General features: G+C 44.2%; 1 protein-coding gene across 2 annotated transcripts in view; it reads left to right on the plus strand.

Annotated features, from left to right (window-relative positions):
• LOC141097196 (ras-related protein Rab-3C) overlaps nucleotides 1-27,234 on the plus strand; it is a 314,211-nt gene that overhangs the window by 12,516 nt on the left and 274,461 nt on the right. For both annotated transcript variants that reach the window (XM_073584299.1, XM_073584298.1), the window contains exon 2: nucleotides 25,078-25,305. In XM_073584299.1, coding sequence (XP_073440400.1) covers nucleotides 25,078-25,305 — 228 coding nt within the window. The remainder of the gene's footprint in view (nucleotides 1-25,077; nucleotides 25,306-27,234) is intronic.

Genomic DNA, 27,234 nt, shown 5'->3' on the forward strand with positions numbered 1-27,234 from the left:
CTTCTCCAGTGGGGGCAGCAGAGGTGCTGCCAGGGAGTAGGGGCAAGTCTCTACCCTCACCACATGCTAACCCTGAGTGTCAGAGTCCTCATAGGAGGAGGGGTCGGAGGAGATTGCTGACTCCTTCTGAGCATTGTGGGGGTGTGAGTATGAAGACACAGGGGGACGCCTCTGCTGTCAGTCCCTTGAAGAGTTCACCAGTTTGTGGCAAACGCATAAATGGTAATAAACGTTCAGGTCCGGACCTGTGTGTGAACGAGTATGTATGGGTGGCCACAAAAAACATCCAGTGGAAGTGTGTTACTGGGGTCTGGAGTTCTCGGGTGATCGGGCCGTATCGGGTGTCGGCCATCCTTGGCCCGGAGACTTACCAGCTGGAGTTACCCCCAATTATGCCCATATACAACTCGTTCCCCATGTCGGCGCTCTGGAGATTTGTGGTGCCTCCGGAGCATACATTGCCATTTCCATCTGCCCACGTTTTCCATAAACCTGCGAGTCAGGTGGTCGCTGAGGTGAACTCTGGTGGACCTAGGCGTCCGCACTGTAGGTGTTTTTCGGGTGAGGTGCAGTGTTGAGGGTCCAGAGGCCCCTCATTGAAAGAGGGGTACTGTCACGGTCCATTTTTGGAGCCGTGGCAGAATGTGGATTCTTATAGAAACCTTTTCCCTTTTTTCCCCCCGGTGGCCGCTGGGGTTACTACACGTTTGAATTAACCAACATGTGATTACTACTCCCCCCCACCTTCCTATAAAAGGTCGTCATGTGCAGTAAATCACTGTTGGTAATATTGCTCATTTGTTATCCAACCGTGGTGAAGACTGGACCTGCCTGGTGGAGAGGGGGTTCAGCTTGTCTGGAGCAGTGGTGTTGCTGCTGGATGCTGTTTGGATCCTTTCTCTGTTGCTTGGAGCTTTTGCAGCAGAGCAAAGCTAAGTTTTGGGTTTTAGTTGCTTTTTCCCCGTGGTGTCTGTTTTATTTTCCTTTGTGTGTTATTGGGTGCAGTTCACTTTATTCCCTGTCTCACCTCCTGGGGAGGGGGTTGGTGGTTTAGCTCAGGGCTAAACAGGAGATAGGGACAGGTCTGGGACTTGGGCCTCACTACCTTCAAGTGTACCCCCAAGTTAAGGAGAGTCAGGGCACCCCCTTAGCCTGAGGGGCAGTTCAGGGGCCCAGGTTCCACGTCTCCTGCTTTGTCCCAACTGCCCCGTGACACTTATCTTGAAATCTTCTTGAGGTAAACTGAGGTAACTGTCTCACATAGCTGATTATATAACAAGTTCTTCCTGCTCATACTCTGTTAGCCAATCAAAACAGGTTAAAAAAAAGAGCTGGAAGCCAAATCTGCCTGACAACAGGGAACCTGCTGATGAAATATCACAGCTTACTGAAACATTAACTCTTTGTAAACCAGAGCTTAACAAACCATCTGAACACCATCAAATTAATAGTTATGGGAGCCGCGTTATCATGCGAACCCCTTGTATTCACTAAGGGGAGGGTGTTCAGTAGACTAAAGTTGTCAGAACCCAACTATATCAGGAGGAGGTACTTAATGTGTATGGAGACTTCCCACCTCTTCCCGAACAGGTCATGTCAAGAGAGAAAAGGACCCAGCATATCAACTTTCCAATGGTCTCATAGAGAAGCCAAGTGTATGGGGGACTCGGGAGAGATAGGTGTTGGATAAATTTTCTATTGTGTAGGTAGGTTTAAGGCCGAAGTCACACTACTGTAGAATACGGACGAGCACTATGCGAAAAAAATCGTATTATACATGTGAAAGAAATCACAACATGCTGCGATTGCACTGTATTATGTCCGAGACTCGCCAATGCAAGTCTATGGATGCGAGAAAAAAATGGATTACACACGGACCATGCGTGTGACTTGCGAGAAATATGCACCGGTGTCCTTTAGAAAAGCCAGCAATTCAGTGCGCTATGCCCCATAAGATGCTCCATACAAAAAATATGTCCCATATAATGCTTCACAAAGCTTAATCATGGCTCCATATTAAAATATGCCCCATATAATGCTGCATAAAAGGTTAATGATGGCCCCATAAGATGTTCCATAGAATAATATGCCCCATATGCTGCTCCATAAAGGTTGATGGCCCCATAAGATGCTCCATAGAATAATATGCTGCTCCATAATGGTTGATGGCCCCATAAGATGCTCCATAGAATAATATGCCCCATATGCTACTCCATAAAGGTTGATGGCCCCATAAGATGCTCCATAGATATATATGACCCATATGCTTCTGCTGCGATTAAAAAAAAAATGACATACTCACCTCTCGTCGCTGGGGGCCAGGTGTCTGTGTCTTGAGCAGGCAGGGACACCGGCGCGCTATGGGGGCCAGGTTCCGGTGTCGCCACTGGCTCAGGGCCCCAGCACCTGCGATATTCACTATCCATTCCTTCCTGATCACTGGGACTCCAACTGTTGGGACCCCCATCGATCCCAAAAAACAGTCATGTGAATGGAACGGTGGTTGATCATGTGCACAGCAGCTCCATTCATCTTTATGGAAGTACTGAAAACCAGCTGAGCGCTGCATTTGGCTATTTCCAGCAATCCAATTACGGATGAATGGAGCAACGGTGCACATGATCCGCCACTGTTCCATTCATGTGGGGCTCTTCAGACCGCAGGTTCTCACTATCGGTGGTGGTTTCAGCGGATGGACCCCCCACCATTCAGGAAGGTTTCCCCTATTATATGGCTAGAGGATAACTTTGAAACATGAGAATAACCCTTTAATGCTTGCAGTAGGGCTTCGACTCTATATTTCCTTAAGTGGTTTTGGAATGGGATGTCCAGCAGTCTCATATAGATATAGCTGATGTCCTCAACTCACACAACTGTAACTGAATATACAGTAGGACTGCTGATACCAAAATAATATTAATACATTAAAAATATAAAGATATAGAGCCAGATTATATTTATGAAGCCACTGCAGGAACTGTGTCGCCATACATATATGGCAAATGCCAAACCTAGTGAGAGAGTATACTCGTTGCTCGGGTGGTCTCTGGATATTTTGAAGTGCTCGGAGATTTAGTTTCTGTCGCTGCAGCTGTATGATTTGCAGCTACTTGACAGCCTGAATACATGCAGGGTTTGCCTGTTTGTTAGTGATTTCACACATGTATTCAGGCTGTCTAGCAGTCGCAATTCATGCAGCTGTGGCAACAGAAACTAAATCTCCGAGTACTTCCAAATATCCGGAAACCACGCAAGCATGCTCGGGGAAAAACCGGCCAACGAGTATACTCGCCCATCACTACAAACTACCCTTCACTGCTTGCTAAGAAAATGTTTGTACGGCACTCAGCTTATTTGCAATGTATAATTGCATTACCATTAGTGCTATCCCGTTTTACATTTTTGATAAATGTATATGGCGGCTTCACTTTATCACGGTATGTCGTCATCGGAGCATTATAATGTACGGCTCCTATCTCCTTCACTTCCGGATTACCATGAGATCTTCAGTGATAACCCTTGAATGTAGCTGTAAATTACAGCAGGGAGACCGGGCATAGATCATTCAGGCCTGTCAGGAAGAAACAAGTAAAATGAGCACGCAAACGAAGACAAGATTGCAATCAACCAGTTGTCAAGAAATTGGTTTTAAAAACATGAAATAGCTGTCACCATAGTACAAACTGCAAAGATCACAAAAAAACCTTTAAAATTATTGCACATTAATGCAAAGTATGCAGTGCCCCCCTGAAATGTCACTAAATATTAATATGCTGCTGCCATCGTATGTACTAGGCCCTGTCGATTCTGCTGGATTGTTGGGCTACCAAGGACAACTAAATCTTTATTAAAAAAAAATCCAAAAATGTGAACTAGAACAATGACAAATGTCCAGAACACATAACCAGAACCATGAAAAACAATTGGTTACATTTAAAATAATTTTTTATCAGTTAATATTTAAAAATGAACCAATTAGACAAAAAAATCCATGTACAAGGTGCCTCAAACAATACACGATCCCTGAGGAAGAAGTAACGAAATGTGCGTTGGGGTGGGGAAAACGCCACTAGCACACAGCACTTTGCTTGGACCATTACGGACCTGTCATTTGGCATAGGTGATTATACTTTGTGATCTTTTGTTCTATATGGACCTGCTTGGTACACACTTTTATGGGTAAATTTATTTAGTAAGCACTTGCACTGATTTTCAGCGATACTCACGTTACATTTGTATAGGGTTCCTATAGAGACTTAGTATGTCTTGCGCTATCTATTTGGAATCACCCAGCAATTGAGCATATGGGAAAATTTAATAGTAAGGATATTCATGCCTACTTTTATTATTTTTTCCTTGCTTTAATTGTGAAAGGTCCGTTGATATATCCAATATTTTATACTTTCTATTTATATGTTATATTAATTTTTATTTATAACGCTAACAAATTTTTGTAATGGATATGTCCATATATTAATACTGTGGTGGCTGTATTCCTCTTGTTTGAGGCACCTTGTACATGGATTTTTTTTGTCTATTTGGTTCATTTTTAAATATTAACTAATAAAAAATTATTTTAAATGTAACCATGGTTCTGGTTATGTGTTCTGGACATTTGTCATTGTTTTCTGGTCCACATTTTTGGATATTCTGTTTCGTTTTGAACCATATTGATTTTCTAATGCTGATATTTTCTAGGGTTTAGTATAAGCAGGGTGTTATCATTGCATCCATAGGGAAACCTAAGAAAAAAGAAGTTGTCACTAGATCCATGCTGCCAGAAACCCAGGCATGATGAATCAGTGCCAGGGTGTACGATTGCAGATTGCAGACAGGTGTTTTTACTTTGAAGCAACGAGGAGTTTCAGAGAAGACATAGTTTGGAGAAATGGATGGGGACTATAGGGATAGATGTGACTAGTCCAGTGTGGTTCCTGGCCACTTTCTCCCCGCCTTGCTCCAGGTGATTACTAGGTCTCTTCCATGTGTGTACATGGGGAGAGACCTGTCAATCAACTGGAGCAAGGCGGGCAGAAGCTGCACGGGGGCAGTACCTGGCTAGTCTTGTCTCCATCTATACTCTATGGTCGACTTTTGAAACTATGTCTTCACTAAGTAAAACATACCTAACTGCGATTACGCAGCAGGCTCTAATTCATGCCAGCTTTGGTTCAGGCAGCATGAGTATAAGGAAAGGAAAATGTGGTAGAGGAGGGGATAAAAAGTCCAACAACCACTGATCTGTGTGCCTTCTTATATTCTGTCCTAGCCACACACATAGCACATACCGTGCCCATAACTGGAACACCTGCAAAATACAGTCTTAACCGAAAAACGCAGTTATTTCGCCGTCAGCAGGCAATCCAGAACTTTCCTTTCTCAAAAAGGTCAAACTAATCAATGTGTAGATGTGGTCATCTCCCGATGTGTGCTCCTCAGGGGATAATGCCATGCGGCTTCCCTAGCAATAAACATAGTGTCTCCCAGGGTGAGAGACCACAGTGGATTTCTACTGAAAGTTGCAGCCATAGCCCAATTTTTCTTTTACTGTAAACTAATCCAAAGACATGTCTTGCACATTCAAAATGTATAGCTTGATGTATTGCTGCAAAGTAAAAATTTGCAAAACTAAACACAAGGTTCTTAGTTTTGATCAGACTGTACGAAGCCCACCACTACATCACGGCAAACCCACTCATGGGTGTGTGACCTTGAAGTTGTGGCACCGTGCGGCAAACAAAGTTGAAGTGACGCAGCATCAACAGAATTGCAACTCAGACACCTAACAGCACCCATGCTGCCAGACAGAACTCCACATAAAAAGTATTGCGGGGCACCACAGGGAGATATATAGGGATCCAACCACAGCCTGTGATAGCAATGTCACACAAAACAAAGAAAAAAGGCACAGGCCATGAAAGGGGATCACCAGAGACAGGAAAATAGCGTACAAATATTAAAGTTTATTGGACACAAAAAAAATGCACAAAAAACATTTAAAAACATTAAAATTGGTCACAAATGTGACACAACACCAATGAGCAAAAGGCTCATAATAGGGCCAACCACCTAGCACAAAACTCCACAGTAATAGAATATAAGTAAAGACCTAGTGGTCATATAAATAGCATACCATTTTGAATAAACCTTATGTCGACATTTGTTTGTATATGCAACACTTGTGCAGGATGGAAGCAGCTAGATAATGGTTGGTATATGTGCCTCTGGGCCTCAATACAATGGATCACATGTGACCACACCACGCACAATACCTGAATATGAAAAAATACATACAAGTGCGTATAACTATGATAACCTAGGAGGCTTTCCTAAAAAAAGTGTAGCACAGTGCCAAGGATATAAGCCCATAAAGCAAGGCATAGGTGGTGTAATATATGGGTGCGCAAGGGTTAATGGTAAAGGCTGAGAAGCAACACCCGTATAAAATGACAGTGTGGTGATCATCTGTTGGAAAGACCCATGTGGAGTGAAGTTAGGTGGAGCAGAGACCTGACGCGTGTCGCCACTCTCAGTGGCTTCGTCAGGGGTAACTATTTTTTGTGCATGGTTTTTTTGTGTCCAATAAACTTTAATATTTGTACGCTATTTTCCTGTCTCTGGTGATCCCCTTTCATGGCCTGTGCCTTTTTTCTTTGTTTTGTCAGACAGAACTCCACGTCACACCATTACCCAGACACAGCACCACAGCAGCAATGCAACCACACAGCACAACACCAAGTGTAAGGCTCTAAAACACTCACCTTCCACATAGTCTAATGCAGAAAGCTGGGAGCAAAATAGGCAGTGCCTGTCTTGCAGTGTCGTGCTAATGTATAAAGACTTGGTTGGGCCAAGTTGGAGGAGTGCAGGTACCAAAACACAAAAAAAAAGAGTGGACAGTGTGCAAAATGCTACAACTGTAGACCAAAAAGCCCTTATCTCGGCATCATTGAGTTGGTGGGAGAATACATAAAGAGAGAGAAGGATTTGCGCAAGTTTCCATAAGTGAAATCTTTGCCTGGGAGAGACCTTGCTGATGCAGTATATCTAGTTGTGTCTTGTTGCTGTGCTCAGTCTTGCCATGGTGTAGGACTTGTGACCTGAAACTGTCTTCTACAACCTCTCTTTTGTAGCAGAGTTTGGCTGTTCCTCACCCAGCTTTAAGTCTCCAACACACTTGTTTCTGTTTCAGTTAATGACTGTGTTTCAGTCTACATATGAAAATGATGATCAGTATCACTTGTTTGGTAAAATTGGCTATTCATACCTCTGACTATAATCCTACATAATCCATGACTTTGTGCAAGTGTACAGAAAAGAATTGAGGTTGATTTGAAGGCATAGATTGGATCAAATACTGATTTGATTTAGATTTTGCTTTTGATTATTCACTCAGTTTATTTTTATCAGTTAACAAAATCCAAGGAAAAAATAGAGAGAGTGAGATTAATCAAATGAGACGATACTATACTGTAGAGGATCTCCCTTCCCCACCAGCTCCCCTTCTTCAGGGACTTGTTTTGAGATGGCTGCTATTAACATCCCATTGGAAGTCAGAAGACGTCTTCTAATTATGCTAATTTTCTTGATTAGCATGTTTGAAATCCCGGTGACAGTAATTTCCAGGTTCTCAGGTTCTTCAGTATCAACTTATCTAAAACATGGTATTTTTAATTAATAGCTAAATGTCACTTTGAATAATGTTATCATTTATGTGGAAAACCTCAGTTACTTTTCTGAGACTTGATTTTCTGTAGTTTGTAGTTCATTAGTTCATGTATGCAGAGTGGTTTTTTTTCCCCCTAAAATTACCCAAAAGTCCAAATTTTCTACTTTTGTCATATTGTTGTAGCTGAATCTTCGTGACCGGGCCAATTTTTAAAATTCTGACCAATGTCACTTTATGTGGTCATAACTCTGGAATGCTTCAACAAATCCCAGTGATTTTGATACTGTTTTTTCGTGGCACATTATAATTTATGGTAATAGTAAATTTAGATTGATATGTTTTGTATTTATTTATAAAAATATCAGAAACTTGACAAAAACTTAAAAAAAATTGCAGTTTTCAAACTTTGAATAATTATCCCTTTAATCCAGATAGTCATACCACAGAAAAACATGAATAAATAACATTTCCCACATGTCTGCTTTACATCGGCACCATTTTTAAAACTGTCATTTATTTTGTTAGCCTTCTAGGAGGTTTAAAAATGTAGCAGCAATTTTTCATTTTTTCAAGGAAATTTACAAAATTTATTTTTTTGAGGGACCTATCCAGGTTTGAAGTGACTTTAGGGGTCCTATATATTGGAAAACCCCAAACGTGATACCATTTTATAAACAGCACCCCCTGACATATTGAAAACTGCTGTCAGGTAGTTTATTAACCCTTCAGGTGATTTTCAGGAATTAATGCAAAGTGGTATAGCCGGAATGAAAAAGTGTTTGTTTACCACCTAAATGTCGCTAACTTCTGAACTGACCGCTATATCCGGGAGACTCTAAGGCCGCTATTTGGCCATGAACTGCTATGGCAAACATCAGGACCACAGAATCATGATCTCAGTGTATCAATTAGATTAAAATGCAAGCCCCCACACTCTTTTAACCATTTATTTGATGTAGTCACTTTTGACAGCAGCAACTAAGGAGTTAAACCGATATGGACGGTGCCAACACAGATCATTTGTGATACAGCAAGTTGTCAGATATAGTGGACAGCCAACAGCTGCTGGATTATCACCTTTATGGGGATGATATTCTCTTATATCTCAGGTCAGTATATATACATATTGGCGGTCTTGAAGGGGTTAAAAATCTATAACTTTAACTATGAACAGGATACGTGATACTTTTTGATCACTAGGGGTCCAACTTATTGGGACTACCACCATCAGTCCTGACAACAGGGCTCTAAAATGCCCTGTTAGAATGAAGTGGTGGACATGCATGTGATGCCACACTTGACTCATTATCTATAGGACTACTGGTGATAGCCAAGCACTGCACTTGGCTATGGTCTACATTCTACATTCTATCATTCCCAAATCTTCGGTTCCAGTAGTCAAACAAAGGATCAGTAAGGCGAAGAGGTGATAACTTGTCTAGATGGTAAATAAATGTTAATATGAATCATTTTCCCAGTATCAAAAATTAATTACTGCCATTTTTTAACTATGACTGATACTACAGCTTTCACCAGAGCTGTCACCAACTTTTCTCCTGGCCCCTTTATATGGATTTCCAAGTGTGAAATTTGTTACCCAAAAGGCTTCCAGGGCTGAAAAATAACACAAGTTTACTCTTTCCCCCACTCCAGCACTAACTCTCTGCTGCTGCCCCCATTCTTTGTTAATAGGCTGCAGTGGTGACATCACGACTACAGCACATATGACCTCTGCAGCCAATCACTGGGCTTTATCTATTATTAAAAAAAATAGCAATTCACTGGAACATCGCTTTAATGCTAAGATGACCATATTGTTTAATATATAATTATGTCAAAATATGAGCAGTAACTTTCTTTATTAATATATACAGTAAGGCTACTTTCACACATCAGGTTTTCGGCGTCAGGCGCGATCCGGCGTCGTGCCGGAACGCCGGATCCGGCAAATGTTTCGTAAAACCGGATGTGACGGATCCGGTTTTCTGCCGGATCCGTCTTTTTCTTGACAGACAAAACCGGATCCGTCTCATCCGGTTCATCCGTTTTTCTATCCGTTTTTCGACGGATTACGCCGGATCCGGTTTTTAAAATTGACCCTTGTGGCCTTCCGAACGGGATTGGCTACTGGAAAACTATATATAGCATGTTCCTACAGCCCTTCTTTGACAGGTTGTAGAGGAGAAAGTGCAGGTTGGAGAGAAGAGCAAGTTACTGGCGAAGATGGATGTTGTCATTGGAAATATTTTGAAGAATTTGGCGGATTTTATAGCGGAGGCAAATCGTTTGAGGATGATTGTTCTGGAGAAGGAGAGAGCGAGACAGCAGCGCATCAGGCATCGTAGATGACGTTTGTGGATCCACCCCATCACAGCCAAGAGAATGACGCGTGGGGTCTATTCTACACTCTGCATGGACCTTCGACGAAACCCGGATAAATTTTTTGGATATGTTAGGATGAAAATGGAGAATTTTGATTACTTGGTGGAGCGCATTGCACACCTCATAAGAAAAGCGGACACCAATTGCCGCTTCTCTGTTTCACCCGCAGAGCGTCTGATGGTGACTTTAAGGTAAGCCACATTTATTGGATATGCTCGCATCAGAGCACACTTTCACTGCAATCTTGTTGGTGGTAGTTTGTATCTCCAAGTGTTATAGGTCAGTTTTGGTATGTAATGCTGTGATTTAAAACTAATTTATTGTTTTTTAATTCCCCACAGATTTCTTGCAACTGGAGAATCCCTTTCGTCACTGCATTTCCAGTACAGACTCGGGATTTCCACCATATCTGGAATTGTGAAGTACACATGCCGTGCACTGTGGGACTCCTTAGCTGAAGAGTTTTTACCAGAGCCCACAACAGAGAGGTGGATTGAAATTGCTGACAAGTTTCAACAGATATGTCAGTTTCCAAACTGCTTGGGCGCTGTGGACGGGAAACATATCCGCATTGTAAAGCCAGCTGGATCGGGATCGGAATATTTCAATTACAAGAAATATTTTTCAATTGTCCTCATGGCCATCGCTGACGCGGAATACAAATTTATTGCGGTTGATATTGGGGCCTATGGCCGCTCCAATGACTCTCAAGTTTTCAAACTGTCTGCCATGGGGCATAAACTGTATGGAAACACCTTCCAGTTCCCACCACCTAGACCGCTGCCGCAAACATCTGGTCCACCTATGCCATTTGTCTGTGTAGGGGATGAAGCCTTCCAGCTGTCAGAACACCTTTTGAAACCATACTCTAGCAGAGGATTGACAAGACCAAAACGCATTTTTAATTACCGCCTCACAAGAGCAAGAAGAATGGTTGAATGTACCTTTGGTATTCTGACAGCCAAATGGCGGGTCCTATTGACTGCGATCAACCTCAAGACAGAAACTGTGGACGAGGTGATCAAAGCGTGCGTGGTACTCCACAATTTTGTTATCTGCAAGGAACCCATTTCCATTGAGGACACCTCTGAAGAAACCACCTTGCAAGATTACCATGACATTACCACTAGAAGTTCTGTGACGGTTTCAGTAATGAGGGACAATTTTGCACTATACTTTATGTCACCTCAAGGCAGAGTACACTGGCAGGATGACAGAGTGTGAAAGATTTGTGCCCAACCAAACTTGTGTACCTTCTGTACCAACAGTATATACCTTTGCCAACCAAAGTTGGCTATCTTGTCATGGTCTCTATTTTTAGCTTTAGGCCACAGGTGTGTACCTGGTTGTGTTTTAGGCAAAGTATTTCACCTTTTAACAAAAGTTGTGTACATTGTTAGGAAATCACCAACAATAAACACAACTTTTTAGGTGAAATACTTTGCTTCAAACACAACCAGGAACACAACTGTGGCAAAAAGCTAAAATTTACCCACAGTTATATACCTGGTTTTGAATACCATTTCACCTTTTAAATACCCTGTATTTAACCTTTTTCGCCGCAGAAAGAAATGACAGACAACCAGTGTAAAATAATTTAACTTTTATTGAAGAATGTTTTTTTTAGTAAACTTTTTTAAAATTTTAATAAACTTGTTTAATAAAGCTTTGAAACTATAAAACTGAAACCATAAAACTGGTCATTTTTATTTAAATACACACATTATAAATCTGTGTAGTGTGTGGTGGAAATACTGCTATAGGGGCTGCGGGACACTTCGACACTGGGAGTGTGGAGAGAGGACTGGGATCGTGGTGGGGAAGGAACAGTTAGAGGTGAAGGTGTGGAAAAAACTACAGAATGGGTGGACATGTGGGAAGCAGAAGAGGTGGTGGGTGGTGGAGTGGAGGGTTGGGCAGGGACTGTAGGAGCAGATGATGTTGATGGCAAGTTGTATGGGGAAGGAGTTTGGTACGGGGCAGGTTGCTGGAAGTGGGGAGATGTCTGGTACGGGGCAGGTTGCTGGAAGTGGGGAGATGTCTGGTACGGGGCAGGTTGCTGGAAGTGGGGAGATGTCTGGTACGGGGCAGGTTGCTGGAAGTGGGGAGATGTCTGGTACTGGGGAGTTTGCAGGTACTGGGGAGGTTGCTGGTACTGGGGAGGTTGCTGGTACTGGGGAGGTTGCTGGTACTGGGGAGGTTGCTGGTGCTGGGGAGGTTGCTGGTGCTGGGGAGGTTGCTGGTGCTGGGGAGGTTGCTGGTGCTGGGGAGGTTGCTGGTGCTGGGGAGGTGGATGGTATGTAATAGGAGGGGGAGGATGGAAAGTGGCTGGAGGGGGTGTAGATGTAATAGGAGGGGGAGGATGGAAAGTGGCTGGAGGGGGTGTAGATGTAATAGGAGGGGGAGGATGGAAAGTGGCTGGAGGGGGTGCAGGTGGAGGAACTACTGTGGTGGGAGGAGGAGGTTGGGAGGTAACTTGCTGGAGAGCAGCGTGGCATGAATGCATTACATGCATCTGCTGGGCAGGAGAGAGCGTTTCCATGCGCTCCACAACAGACCTGAAAAAGGTGTGGTTTGGCGAAGATCTTGCTTCTGAATGCATGGTTTGCAGAAGTGTCTTCACCTCCAGAATGCTGGAGTTGATCTGCTGATAGCCTGCGGAGATTTGCTCTGACAAGACTTTTAGACAGTTCTGGAAAGATGCATTCAGATGCAAGAACTCTGGCGCATAAGTCTTTTCCTGACCCCTCTGCCGCTGCCGCCCAGTACCCGCAGGTGTACTAGAGGTGGCAGGGGCAGAAGGGTGGGGTAAAGGGAAAGCGATCTCCTCACCAGCAGCTTCATGTAATGTAGGCGGCCACGATGCTCCTGTGCTGGTGGATGGGACAAATGGGTCGAATGTGTGGGAAGGCTGGGAAGGTGCAGATGTACCGGGGCGGTCAAAGTGTCCCTCGGTGCCGGTCTCCTCAGGGATCGCCTCAGAAGGGTCCAATCGTGCAGGCTCCCGAGTGCTGCTCAACGTGCTGTGGAATAAAGAGAAAAAAAAACAATTAAAATACTGACATGGTATGGCCCTGGCTGAAAAAAAAAATTTACATCTAACATTTTTTTTCACATGTGGTGTGTAATATTTACCTTCTAGTGACCATTGTTTCCCGGAGGAACAACAGGGCTTCTGCGTACTTGTACTTGCTCCTGCGTCCTCCAGATCCACTCGGGGCCCGCATCTCTTTATTGAACTCCTTCTTGAAACGATCCCTCACAGACCGCCACCGATTCACAATTCTGTTCCCTGAAACGAGAAAGGACAAAGTGGTTAGTATACAACATCAGTGTTTCCCAAACTCCAGTCCTCATGGTCCCCAGGGGTCATGTTTTCAGGATTTCCATAGTAAATAGAAATCCTGAACACATGATCCGTGGGGACCACGAGGACTGGAGTTCGGGAAACACTGGTTTACATCAAGCAACCGGTACTGTATATACTTACGCTCTTTAATCTGGGCCCGAACATCGAGGTCCTCCCAGCGGCCCACAAGGAGCGAACAGATTTCCTCCCAGAGTCGTCGGGTAACGATAAGGTCAGCGTGGCGGCGGTCAGCCATATTCCAGAGCGGCTCCCTTTCTCTGACGAGATCGATGAGGTGGTCCACATCAAGTCCTCCATCCTCACCGTCAGAGTCGGGAGCACGCTGTGAAGGCTGTTAAAGAAAAAGACAAAAATAACATAATTAGCCTCCACAAAAGAAATGAAATAAAAAGTGCAAAAAAACAAAGCAAAAATATTTATACTTACACGCTGGTGACCGCCGCGTTGCTGTCGCCGACGACCCTGGGAGGCACTGCGAGGACCTCTTGGCCGAGCACCAGATTGGGAAGACTAGAGAAGAAAACAAAAAATGTTATGTCTTTGGATGTAGGCATTTGTTTGCTGTGTGTGGTCTGCAGAACATTGTTTTCTATGTGTTGTGTGTAGTGTGATGTTGTGTTTCTGCGTTTGATGCAAAAAACTTACCAATTGTGAGCCCACTCCAGGTGTCTGTCCACCCCTTCCTTCTTCTTCTGGGAGCTCCTCTTCATTTTGTGAATCCTGTTTTGAAATAAAAGGCAATGAATAGACATATATTACAGAGATGATGGATTTTGGAAATAAAAACTTACCGTCAAACGCTGACGATGCGAGGGAGGGCTCCCAGAAGATGATGTGCTGTCTTCCTGGTGGCCACACTCCATGCCTGTGGGTGGTGTTCCAGCTGCTGCCATTGCTGCTGCTGCTGCTGCATCTATTGGGCGGCTGTTGAATAAAGAGAAACAAAGGGCCAATGAATATCTTGATATTCAATAGCCCTAGTTTGGAGGAATGGGGGATTTGATAATTACCGTCTCTCATCTGCTGCTGGCCTCCCCTCCTCAGCATGTTCCATTTGCTGCTCCATTTGGGGTGGTGATGGTGCTGCAGTGGTCTCCTGCCTTCTCCTGCTTCGCTTGGTTGCTTTCTTGGGTGGCATGTTGGGTGTGGCTGTGGGTCCCACTGTCTTGCTTTTATATATGTCTTGTGGGCAGAGCTACTGAGCATGCTCAGACCAAAAAAACTGGATCCGGCAACCGGATCCGGCTTTCGCCGGATCAGGCGCATTGCGGCGCTCATAGGCTTTCATTGTGTGAAAAAGCCGGACGTGCCGGATGCGGCGTGTCCGGCTTTTTCGCCGGAGACAAAAAACGTTACAGTAGCCGTTTTTTCCAGACGCCGGATCGCGACACATTGCCGGATCCGGCGAAAACCGGATGAAACGCATGGCCATACGGCGCGATCCGGCGCAAATGCAAGTCAATGGGGGGGAAACCGGATCCGGCATTGCATTTCGCCGGATCCGGTTTCTGTCAAAAGCGCCGGATCGCGCCTGACGGCGAAAACCTGATGTGTGAAAGAGGCCTAACTGAGTTGCCCAAAAATGGGAAAATGGGAAAGTACCAGTAATGCATTGTAAAAATATAACTAAACCACAGGGCACAAAATTCTTCCAGGCTTCTTGCAGCAAGTAAGTAACCTAAATATCCACAAATCACCCTTAGCGAAAAAGCTGAAAACACAAAAAAAGACTGTTTATTCCAATATCGGCAAAAAAGGAAAAGAGACAAAAATAAAACAGATGACATTTCAAGACGACGAGATATCTGCATGTGGTGCCATATACTGTATATCACATATTTGTGTGTATAGATTTATAATACATCTATCCTGTATATATATTATTATACAGTAATATTAATACTGTATAATGACATGTAGTGTCCAACAACGGGGTCATGGCTATGTTGAAAATTGGCATGGCTTAAGATTTAAAACAGAGCACCAAAAAATCTACAAAGAATTTAGTACAACTTCATTGCACAAAGTTAGGCCTCATTCAGATGTCAATAATTTTCATCCGTATTTTGGATCCGATTTTCATCAGTGTTTGGTCAGTGCTTCAGTATTTATCATCAATCTTTCATCAGTGATTTTCTTGTACGCAAAAAAATTGCAAAGATTTTCCTGCCCATCGTAACGTTGAAATTAAATGGCACATGGTTGGCGCCTGTGTGCTGTTCGTTATTTTCGCAGACCCATATACAGTAATTGCATGGGTAATTGTTTTCTATGACTTGGCTCAAATACGGACTTCTCTTTTTTGAGGAAGCATGGTCTGTGAAAAAAATGTGGACAAGTGTGTATTGTATTCTATATGTGAAGAACACAGAACCTGCACATGAAAAACGTCTAAGGCTAGGTTCACATTTGCGGATCACTGAGCTGCCGAGGTCTGCGGACTTCCTCCGTGAAGCTCTGCCCCCACTGCCGCACCTCCTCCGGTCAGCTCCTCCTGCGACCGCATACTTTTGAATGCGGCCTGCGTACCCTATCTTTAACATTAGGTACGCAGGTCAGGCGGATGTTTGCGGATGCCTCCGCATGCATCATTTTGACGATGTGGTGGCCGCATCAACTTCCAACATTTTGCTTTCGCATCCACATCCCTCCGCACGACCTGCCTACCCAATGTTAAAGATAGGGTACACAGACCGCATGCAGAAGTATACGAACGTAGGAGGAGCTGACCGGAGGAGGTGCGACAGTGGGCGGAGCTTCACAGAGGAAGTCAGCAGACCTCCGCAGCTCGGCCATCTGTAAATGTGAACCTAGCCTTAATGAGGCCTGATTAAATCAAACATTAATAATAATAACCCCTGTAGTAGCCAGTCAGAGTGTGTTTCATTAAAGTGAACCTGACAGCGGATACATGTCCTATCCATGGGCAGCATGTATCCACACTGGGAGTATGATGTCAGCCAGGTATGATGACTCTGAAGTGCTGCTACTGGGGACCAAGCAGTGCTGGAGACTAGCCGGATAAGTAGGTCCCTGGCGGCTTTTCCCCTCCCGCTGCGGTGGATTGGCAGGTCTCTGCAAACATGTGCCTTGGTCCTATTCTGGATCTTACCTCCTCATAGAAGCTGATCAGATAGGTTTATCAGGACATGTTGATGCTGGGTTATGAGGTAATTTTTATTGATATATTCCAAGATAGTATTTCTTAGAAAATATGGTTTGTGTATCATGGTAATTAATTCCTGTAGTACTCGGGGGTGTACGGACCCAGAATGCTGGCTAATTTTGTGTATCCTGCTGGATGAAAGGGAACATGTCAGGATCAGGCGCACCATGAAGAAGACGTCCGGTCATGCACAGTGCGCCTCTCTGAAGAAAACACGCGTACACCTGGCTTCAGAGGATCAATGCAGTGAGAGAAAGAAGCCACGTGCCTGCGCAAGGTATGTCCTGTATAGCGATAGTGATGACGCAGGTGCTTGTAAGTCATGTTACAAGTGGGCCGACTAGTCTGGGGACACTAACGGCCCCATCGACTAGTCAAAGGCCTCATTTATATATCTTAAACTGATTTTAGAAATATTTTTTCTAAAGATCTGTCTATGTATGTAATGTAATAACAGGACTGTTAGGCAGAGTATTTATATATGCAGACACAACTGCTGGTGGTTCTGGAGGGTACGGGGGACCTGACTGGTGCAGGTGACATGTATAATGAATTGATGGTACCCCTGACCATGTCATCTATCATTGTAATTTACTGTGAAAATAATGTAGAGAAAATGGGCGTTCAATAGATTGACATTCCACCAATATTCTTGAAGCTGCCAACACTCCATTTGTATAATGCCATTAATCTCCATTTGTATAATGTTCACATGGGAAAATGTGCTACCAACAATGATGATTTCCATACCGAGATACAAAATAGATGACGTTACATGGACTCGTGTAAGCCAAGACAATACAATAAGGACAGAATGGAGTGTTGATATTTGTGACCAGCGCTGGTTATGTGTAGTACTCGCAGGTACGGGAGATGCAGTGACCAGGTGTGAGACGGTTTGGGCTTTAAGGTGTAACTTTTATATCCCCACTGGGGCCTTAGTGCTTTAGGACAGTGGTCCCCAACCTTTTTTGCACCAGGGACCGGTTTCAAGCAAGACCATTCTTCCATGGCCCGGCAGGGTGGGGATGGAGGTGTGGCAGGGGCGGGGCTTATAACATTTATAATGTGACTCAACTCACCATAGGTTTTGAATGAGTGCTCCATCACCCCCTTCTCCCCATCATTGCCTTCACCCCATCACTGCCGTCTCTCCATCATTGCCTTCACCCCATCACTGCTGTCTCTCCATCACTGCACTGCCTTCACCCCATCACTGCTGTCTCTCCATCATTGCCTTCACCCCATCACTGCCGTCTCTCCATCATTGCTTTCACCCCATCACTGCTGTATCTCCATCATTGCCTTCACCTCATCACTGCCGTCTCTCCATCATTGCCTTCACCCCATCACTGCTGTCTCTCCATCATTGCCTTCACCCCATCACTCCCTTCTCTCCATCATTGCCTTCACCCCATCACTGCCGTCTCTCCATCATTGCCTTCACCCCATCACTCCCTTCTCTCCATCATTGTCTTCACCCCATCACTGCGGTCTCTCCATCATTGCCTTCACCCCATCACTGCTGTCTCTCCATCATTGCCTTCACCCCATCACTGCCGTCTCTCCATCACACCCATCATGGCCTTCTCCCATTACCCCCTCATGGCCTTCTCTCCCCATGTCCCCATCTCCTCCAGGGCCAGGCTCCACCTACACAAACACAGACAAACACACACACACACACACACACACACAGACATACATACACACACACACATTATACATACACACAGACACCACCTCTCTCCTCTCACCTGTCCGCAGCATCACCCGCGCTTCCTCACTCTGACACAGCAGCGGCCGCGCTCCTCTCTGTGTCAGTCAGAGACAGGAAGCACGGGCGGCGGGCAGGAAGCTGGACGCAGTGGACGGATCCTTGCAGCTCCGCTCCTGCCATTCCCTCTTGCAGGCAGCGGAGCTGCTTGGATCGCTCCCTGGCTGCCGCTACACATGAGGGCAGTCTAAGAACTGCTGCGCACCGCCCCAGCCCCCGCTACGCCACTGACCGCCCCTGGCTCCCCTTGTGTCTGCGGACCGGCAAGGGCACTGCAGCAGCCCGGTGCTGGGCCGCGGACCGGCGGTTGGGGACCCCTGCTTTAGGAAAATGCTGCTGAAATTAAGTCTCTGGCATGGTCGTTACTTGCGACCCTGTATCAACTAGGTATCGTACGGCACGACCTTCAAGTTCTGCCCATACCACCGGGACTTCCACCACCCCTCGTCGTGGCTTCTGGCCCCGAGCGGCGTCCCCCCAGCTCAGATGGCCGCCGGGTGTCACGTAGGGTGAGGTTGATGGGTCCCACCCCTACGCCGTCCTTCCACTCTATGGCCGTGTAGAATTCCTGAAGAGCATTCATGTACTGGGTGACTGTCTCCCCTTCCCCTTGCATACAACTGAACAACCGGGTTCTCAGTTCCCCCACATTTGTCGGATCCCTATGTGTCTCCTCCAATATCTGTAAGACCCTCACAAAGGTGTTACGCTGTCCTGGGGGTCTCAACATTATGGAATCCCGGGCCTCCCTGTCCAATGCCATAAGGGCTACCTCAGCTTCCAAGTCGGGGGTCATCGGATGCATTCTAAACATCCCTCACATCCGTTCCGTCCAGCTCCACAGCATGGTATTGGCGCAAGAGTACCTAGGCAGGTTGCTCACCATAGCCCCCAAGGAAATGCTGGACCGGGGCCAGCGTTGTCCCCTTTTTGGAGTGCAGCATCCCCGCTCATGCTTGGAGACTGCATCCTGCCGACTACGCCAAATGTAGTACTCGCAGGTACGGGGGATGCAGTGACGAGGCGTGAGACAGTTTGGGCTTTAAGGTGTAACTTTTATATCTATAGATGCCTTTGGGGCTGTCTTGAGCAACCAAGAAACAAGCTAACAATAATTGTCCTCGCAGGGACCAATCACAAGAATACACTGATAATGACTAACCTGGCAAAGGCCGGTCACTATAGGGCCGTGGTATGGCCGACTACGGGTCCTTAGTTCCAATGTGTCACTTATCTTTCTGATGTCCGGCGGAGTGCTGTTCGGTGATGCTCTGGTGTTGCAGCCCCTGGGCCCAGCTGGCGAGGATCGCCCAACCGGCGAGGATCTGGTGAAGTCTTCGGGCTTTCCTACACCCAGGCGAGGTGGGGCGCAACAGGCCCTAAGCGAGTCCTTTGGCGGAGCAACCCCCGTGAGGGCAGCATGCGCTCTCTCCTCCATCATTGCTGTGAACTCTACCGGCAGTTCACGGCGGCGGAGGAGTCAGCGCCGGGGGCAGGCTGGCCCTGCCTCACAGGGGCCCCATAGCGGCGGCATGATGTGCCGCTAGCTGGGGGCCCCTGGGGGAGCGGGGGCCCTAGGCAGCTGCCTGCCCCTAACTCTGGCTCTGCCCCTGGAATCAGCAGCTGCAGTACCAGGCTCTGCCCAGGAGTGGTCCCTGGCGGCTACTTGCAGTCTAGTCTGTCTCCACCATCAGGAGCTCCAGTGAACACCTGGTAGCCGCTTAGCTACTCCCGTTCCTAGTGAGGCCCGGCACTGTGGCACAGTAGGTCCACAAATCAACATGCGCCACCACTGGGCGTAACATTGTGTAACGTGCAGTGTGTATGTAACAGTTTGTAACATGGAGTGGTTGAGTGACATGCACTGTATGTGTTTGTAATATGTAGTGTATGTATAACATATAGTGGATGTACACTGCAGTGTATATATGTCATGTAGTATGTGTAAATGCAGTGCATATGACATTTCAGTATGTGCAAAATGAAATTTGTGTATCATGCAGTACGTGTAACTTTCCGTGTGTGTGTGTGTAAAATACAGGTGTATGTGTAGCATGGAGAGCGTGTTGTAACATACTGTGTGTGTATAACATACAATGTGTGTAATATGCCGTTTGTGTGTAACATGCAGTATATTTGTAGCATGGTGTGTGTGTATATGACATGCAGAGTGATGTTCATTCTGGAACAAAAATCATTGTTCTCAGCAGCACATTGCAGGGTATAAACCGGAAATGTGCTGCAAAAATGTTTGATATTGTATGGTGGCAGAAGGATCTATTGGTGATCTTTCTGTCCCCATCGTATTTCGTCAGGCAGGTAAACAAGCGCTGAATGACTTGAATATTGTTGATTGCATTCGTCTAACTGTCTGAAATCAGCATGTGTAAATGAAACCTAAATGTTAGTGATTTTGCAATATGTTGACACTTGGGGCCCCACATATAATTTTTTCCCAGAGCCACAGTTTGTCTAAAACCAGCCATGTGTGGGGTTGGGCCAGGGGGGCAGTTGCGAAAGTCTATGGGGATGCAAAATTTTGCCAGACCTCCACATTTCCAACACTGCCTCCGCTATCAAGTGATCAACACCTACAGGAACCATTTCTCCTTGGAGCGGCTCAGTAAATGGCCACCTTGAGCTTCTTAAGCAGAGCGTATCTGGTGAGATGTAATTGCCTACGCTCTACATAGGTAGTGACCAAAATGAGAAAGCTCTGCATAATGTTGCAGAGTGCAACAGCCAGCGACAAGTTATTGTCACCTGTTGTACTCGGCATAAGCAGCAAACAAGAGGACAGAAGAATAGCAGCTAATGAATGAAGACAGTATTGAATTAAGTGCAGTGCAAATACTGTCTTCAGTCATTACTAAGAGCTACTGTGATAGCTATACAGTTTTTCTACCTCTAACTAAAGTTAGGGCTATGGATTGGGTTAGGATTAGATGTAGGGTTAGGCTTGGAGTTTGACTAATGAATAAGGTTAGGCTTAGGGATATAGTTATGCTTATTTCTAGTGTTAGGCTTAAGAATAGAGGTGAGGTTAAAGTAAAAATACAATTACATCAATATTTTACTTCAACTACAAGATTGGACTACTTTGAAGGACTCAGGCAGTGTGAACAGTTCACGGGCTGGGGGAGGCCTCTGTTGCTATCCCCTATTTCACCAATTTGAATATGGTGGAAGTACAGTTGTGCTCAAAAGTTTACTTACCCTTGAATTTTTGCTTTCTTGGCCTTTTTTCAGAAAATATGAATGATAGCACCAAAACATTTTCTCCACTCATGGTTGGGTGAAGCCAATTATGGTCAAACTAATGTGTTTTCTCTTTTTAAATCATAATATCAACACAAAACTTATCCAAACGACCATGATAAAAAGTTCACATAACCTGGTGATTTTGGCCTGATAACATGCACATAAGTTGACACAAATGGGTTTGAATGGCTACTAAAGGTAACATTGCTACTAAAGGTAACATCCTCACCTGTGACCTGTTTGCTTGTAATCAGTGTGTGTGTGTAAAAGCTGAGTGAGTTTCTGAGATTCAGACAGACTCTTGCATCTTTCATCCAGCCACTAACATTTCTGGATTGTGAGTCATGGGGAAAGCAAAAGAATTGTCAACGGATCTATGGGAAGTTAGTTGAACTGTATAAAACAGGAAATGGATGCAAAAAGATATCCAAAGAATTGATAATGCCTGTCAGCAGGGTTCAAACTGTGCTTAACAAATGGAAAATCAGGGGCTCTGTAAAAACAAAACAGTCAGGTAGACCAACAAAAATTTTGTCCACAACTGCCAGGAAAATTGCTTGGGATGCAAAGAAAAATCCACAAATAACTTCATCTGAAAGACTGGACTCTCAGAAAATTTGCCATGTGGCTGTTTTAAGATGCACAATAAGGAGGCACTTGAAGAAAAATGGGCTGCATGGTGGAATCTCCAGAAGACAGTCGATTGTTCAAATGCCACAAAGTATCTCTCTTAGAATACGCAAAACTGCACAGAGACAAGCCTCAAAATTTCTGGAATAAGGTAATGTGGAGCAATGAGGCCAAAATTGAACTTTTGGCCACAACTATAAATGTTACATTTGGAGAAAATTCAACAAGGCCTATGATGAAATGAACGCCATTCCTACTGTAAAGCATGGAGGTGGATCACTGATGTTTTGGGCATGTGTGAGCTACAAAGGCACAGGAAACTTGGTCAAAGTTGAAGGAAAGAAGAATGCAGCACGTTATCAGCAAATACTGGAGGCAAATTTGCAATCATCAGCCCGGAAGCTGCACATGGGACGTACTTGGACGTTCCAACACGACAACGATCCAAAACACAAGGCCAAGTCGACCTGTCATTGGCTACAGCAGAACAAAGTGAAGGTTCTGGAGTGGCCAACTCAGCCTCCTGACCTCAATATCATTGAGCGACTCTGGGGAGATCTCAACGCACAGTTCATGCTAGGCAGCCCAGGAATTTAGAGGAACTCATCTGAGAAAATTAAGAACCTCCACAACTACCACAAAAGACTTCAAGCTGTCATTGATGTTAGAGGGAGCAATACATGGTATTAAGAAATGGGGCATGTAAACTTTTGATCAGGGTCATTTGGATGTTTTGGGTTGTCATTTTGATTTAAACAGAGAAAAAACAGTAGTCTGACAATAAATGGCTTCACCCAACCACTAACCATGAGTGGAGAAAAGTTTTGGTGTTATCATTCATATTCTCTAAAAAAAAAAAGCAAAGAAAGCAAAAATTCTGCTGGGGTATGTAAACTTTTGAGCACAACTGTACTTCTACATGTTGGAAACAGAATCAATATATGGCCCCCTTGAGTATTGTAACATAATCCTCTCCATCTGTTTTTCAATGCTGGTTCTGGTTATGGTTTACATGTTCATATCCTCATCTTTCCCAATTAAGCACATTATAAAATCATATTGCACATTTATGTTTTTCAGCACTTGCATAATTTAGTGCTTTACTGGTAGCATGGTATCGCCAACTAGCTATGTGTTTTCCTTCTTGAGTAACTCGATTATTATCAATGTACAAGTCATCCGATATTACGCCACATGTCCTTTATCATATGTCATCACAATTCCAGGATATAGATACACGTCAAAATTTGGATGTGATGTGATCCTGATTATTTCTCATTTGGTTCCATCAATTGTCATTTTTTGTAATTGTAATTATAATTGACTGCTATCTGTATTGATTTCTGAACAAACATTTTATTTATATGAATGAGAGATCTAGTGTTCTTGTCGTTTAAAGTTATGGGACTCTGACCAAGCTTTATAGCTATGGTATAAATGGTGTAGGGTAATAAATTACATTAAAAAAGCACCAAAGAGCACTTACCATAAGTGGTTGTCCAGGACTACAATATTGATGATCCATCTTTATGATGGGTCTTTAAAAGGAATCTGTTACTTGAAAAAATGCTATTAACCTGTAGATTTGGGGTTAATCTGCAGGTTAATAGCGTCTGAACCTTCCAGTGTCCGTACTTAGAGCCCCACTGCCAGGAGGAAATTAACTTTATTCCTCCTAGCAGTGTTCGGCATTCAGTCATAAGAGTGGCATCAGTGCGGGTTCAGTCTGCAGAGCGGTGACTGTAAATGCGCTGGCATACTGACTGACAGCAGCCTCAGCAATAGGGCCGGCTGTCCGTGTTGGGAGCGCGGTTACAGCCACTGTTCTATAGACACAGAGCAGTGAGTGACGCCGCGCCGGCTCCAACCCTATGACTGAACACCGAACTCTCCTGGGGGAATAAAGTTCATTTCCTCCCGGCATCAGGGCTCAAAGTGCAGGAGACAGGTAGGTTCAGAATGCTATTAGCCTGCAGATTAACCCCACATCTGCAGGTTGATAGCGTTATTTTCACATGACAAGTTCCTTTTAATATCAGCTCGGTAGGGGTACGACACCGGACACCCTCACAATCAGCTTTTATCAGTTTCTGCGGAGTTACGGTACCCATAGGCAGCCGGTGTACAGTGTTCTGGGCTGCGGTTTTCTGGCTACATGCACTGTGTATATTCTGCAGGACCTATCAACTGATGGTGGTTGGATCTGCACCAATCTGATATTATTGACCTATTCTGTTGATAGTTTATGAATATAATAATCACTCTTTTATATTTCTTTTTTAAGCATTAGGGTCCTTCTTGTCCTTTGTACATGGGGCCCTGTTTTGCTCAATTTGCTGCATATGGTGTTGGTTAAAACCATTGCTCCAGATGTCTCCAGCCCAGCCTCGAGTGTTTTAGATGTTGTATGTGGTTTCTTTGCCATATTTTCAGTATTTGCTCAGACAGCTCTCTTGTCTTTGCTATGCAAATGTCATTTTCTAGCAAAAAAGCTACCACTCATAGGTTATCCAAACAGTTCCTCCGAACGCTATATTTCAGGAGATATTTTGCATGGTGTAATTCAATCAATGACCTGCGATTTGCCATAAATATGTTTCTGGGCCATACTTTAGGTGCATGAACAAAAATTCATTGTTTTCCGTAGAAAAAAGTTTTGGGGTGTAATGAATTTGTCCTGACCAGCATTCTAGTCAATGGAATCCCCAAAAAGAAAAATGTCAAAATTGTATTGGTAAACATGTCTGAGGCTTCCAAAAGTATAGCAAACAAATTACATAAAGAAGACCTCATAGTAATAAGTAATACTCTTTATCTTACAGATGGCGTCTGTACAGGACTCCAAATATGGACAGAAAGACACTTCTGATCAGAACTTTGACTATATGTTCAAATTACTTATCATCGGAAACAGCAGCGTTGGCAAAACGTCCTTCTTGTTTCGGTATGCCGACGACTCGTTCACGTCCGCTTTTGTGAGCACAGTTGGGATAGATTTCAAGGTGAAGACCGTCTTCAAAAATGAAAAAAGAATCAAGCTGCAGATCTGGGTGAGTTATACTCATCGTCTTCCATTCCAAAAATTGCCATTTTATTTAAAGGCTGCGGAAATGAGAACAAAAAAAACAACAATCCAATAAAGGGGGCAATTTGACGTAAATGTTGACTAGTAAACCAGAAACTGAAGAGTGACACCGATAAATCATCTGACTGGGTTACATTCAATAGCCCGTTCATAAATCAACAATAAATAATGCATGCGGGCATTCTTCATATTTCATCAGGTAATGCAGGGCTCGTAAAGCCGATGGCTGATAAGAATCACAATTACCATTGAGAACACTTAGACTGATGCATTTTGTGAAACAGCAACATAAAGGCATTAAGCTACTTCATTGTCTGCATAATAAACTTCAAGGCTCGCTGTGGCGTCTGGTTTTATCCCATGTTTGTGTGCATGACGGTGGATTAGAGGACTGCGTAGCTGCACAATAGGTTTATTAATATTTAAAGAGGACCAGTCGCCACTCTTAAAATATTTGATTCCTGTGTTATTCCTTCTGGGAATGTATGAATAATTTATCAGCTGACTGGGCGTTACCAGTTGGAGGCGTCTCCTAACACATTCTGACACTGTCCAGTTGGGGCTAACATTATCAGATTCACTATGTTGACAAGGTTAAATGGAGACCCCCATATTGAGATTTCCAGAGTAATGGAAGGACCGAACAATGCAGAGGTTTAAGAAAAGAAGTGCTACAATTTTTATTAATACCAGTGTTTACTTTAACAAACATTATCAGGAGCGCTGCCGGGTAGTGATGAGCGAACATGATCAGAACATGCTCGTGTGCTTTCCGAGTGTCTTCAGCGTGCTTGAAAAATATGTTTGAGTCCCCGCGGCTGCATGTCTCGCGGTTGTTAGACAGCCGCAACACATGGAGGGATTGCCTAACGAACAGGTGACCCTAGCTGTGAGACATGCAGCCACGGGGACTCGAACATATTATTCGAGCCCACCAAAGTCACTCGGTTAGCACCCGAGCATGGGTGGATAACGCCTTATCCAAGCAGGTTCTCTCATCACCGCATCCTTTTCACAGCTTTGTTTTTATTTTATTGCTACTATGATTTAAAATATACTGTGACAATTCCCCAATGTTATTTTTTTTTAAATAATTTCCCATTTAGTTACAAGAATGAATAGAATCTTTCATGGAGAAATTTCAGTCCTCCATGGTTAGCTATCCCCGCTATGAGACTCGTAGCTGCCCATTGATTGATGTATTGATGTTTTTTTGCATGATGACCAGTCAGTCTAAAGTTCTTAAAGGCTTAATTTGGGGTTTAGTTATTGCACTTAAGGTCAGAGTGACCACTAGGGTGACCGCAAAAAATCGATGTCGGAATTTTGTCCGTCTGGACCCCACAAAACGATTCCCCTTTCCAGATATTGAGAGAGCCAAAATTTGAGCTCGATCAAACGACATTAACCCGTGCCGCTCGTCGCTCAAAGTTTGAAAAAATCCAAATTGAGGTATTTTAAGATTTAGGTATTTTGCATAGTCTGTTAGACTATAAAGAATGTGACAACAACATTGCAGAAATAGCCCTGACCAAATTTTCGAACCATTTTTGGTATTTGAATGCAGAGTTGGTGGGATTATCGTTTTTTGATCCCACCATTACAGACAATGAAAAGTTGTTAATGGCTAATAAATTGCTCAGTAGCACAGATGAACCATCAGAGCACGCTAGGGTTGTAAATCCAAAAGTTAGGAAAGAAAAATTAAAAGAGGTAGGAAGTAACCGACTTTAACGACCTTCTGACAAAAGATGAAGAACAAAAGCAATATGTCCTGCAAGTTGTAAGCAAATGCCGAGCATTATATTCTGACGTTTCAAAAACTACTTTAACAAAAGCTCTAGAATAGATTAGATAACTATGTAAAATTATCAACTCATGTAGGTTAGCGTGC

Source organism: Dendrobates tinctorius, unplaced genomic scaffold, assembly GCF_039654945.1.
Source record: "Dendrobates tinctorius isolate UK_male_01 unplaced genomic scaffold, ASM3965494v1 ptg000083l, whole genome shotgun sequence".
Lineage (NCBI taxonomy): Eukaryota > Metazoa > Chordata > Amphibia > Anura > Dendrobatidae > Dendrobates > Dendrobates tinctorius.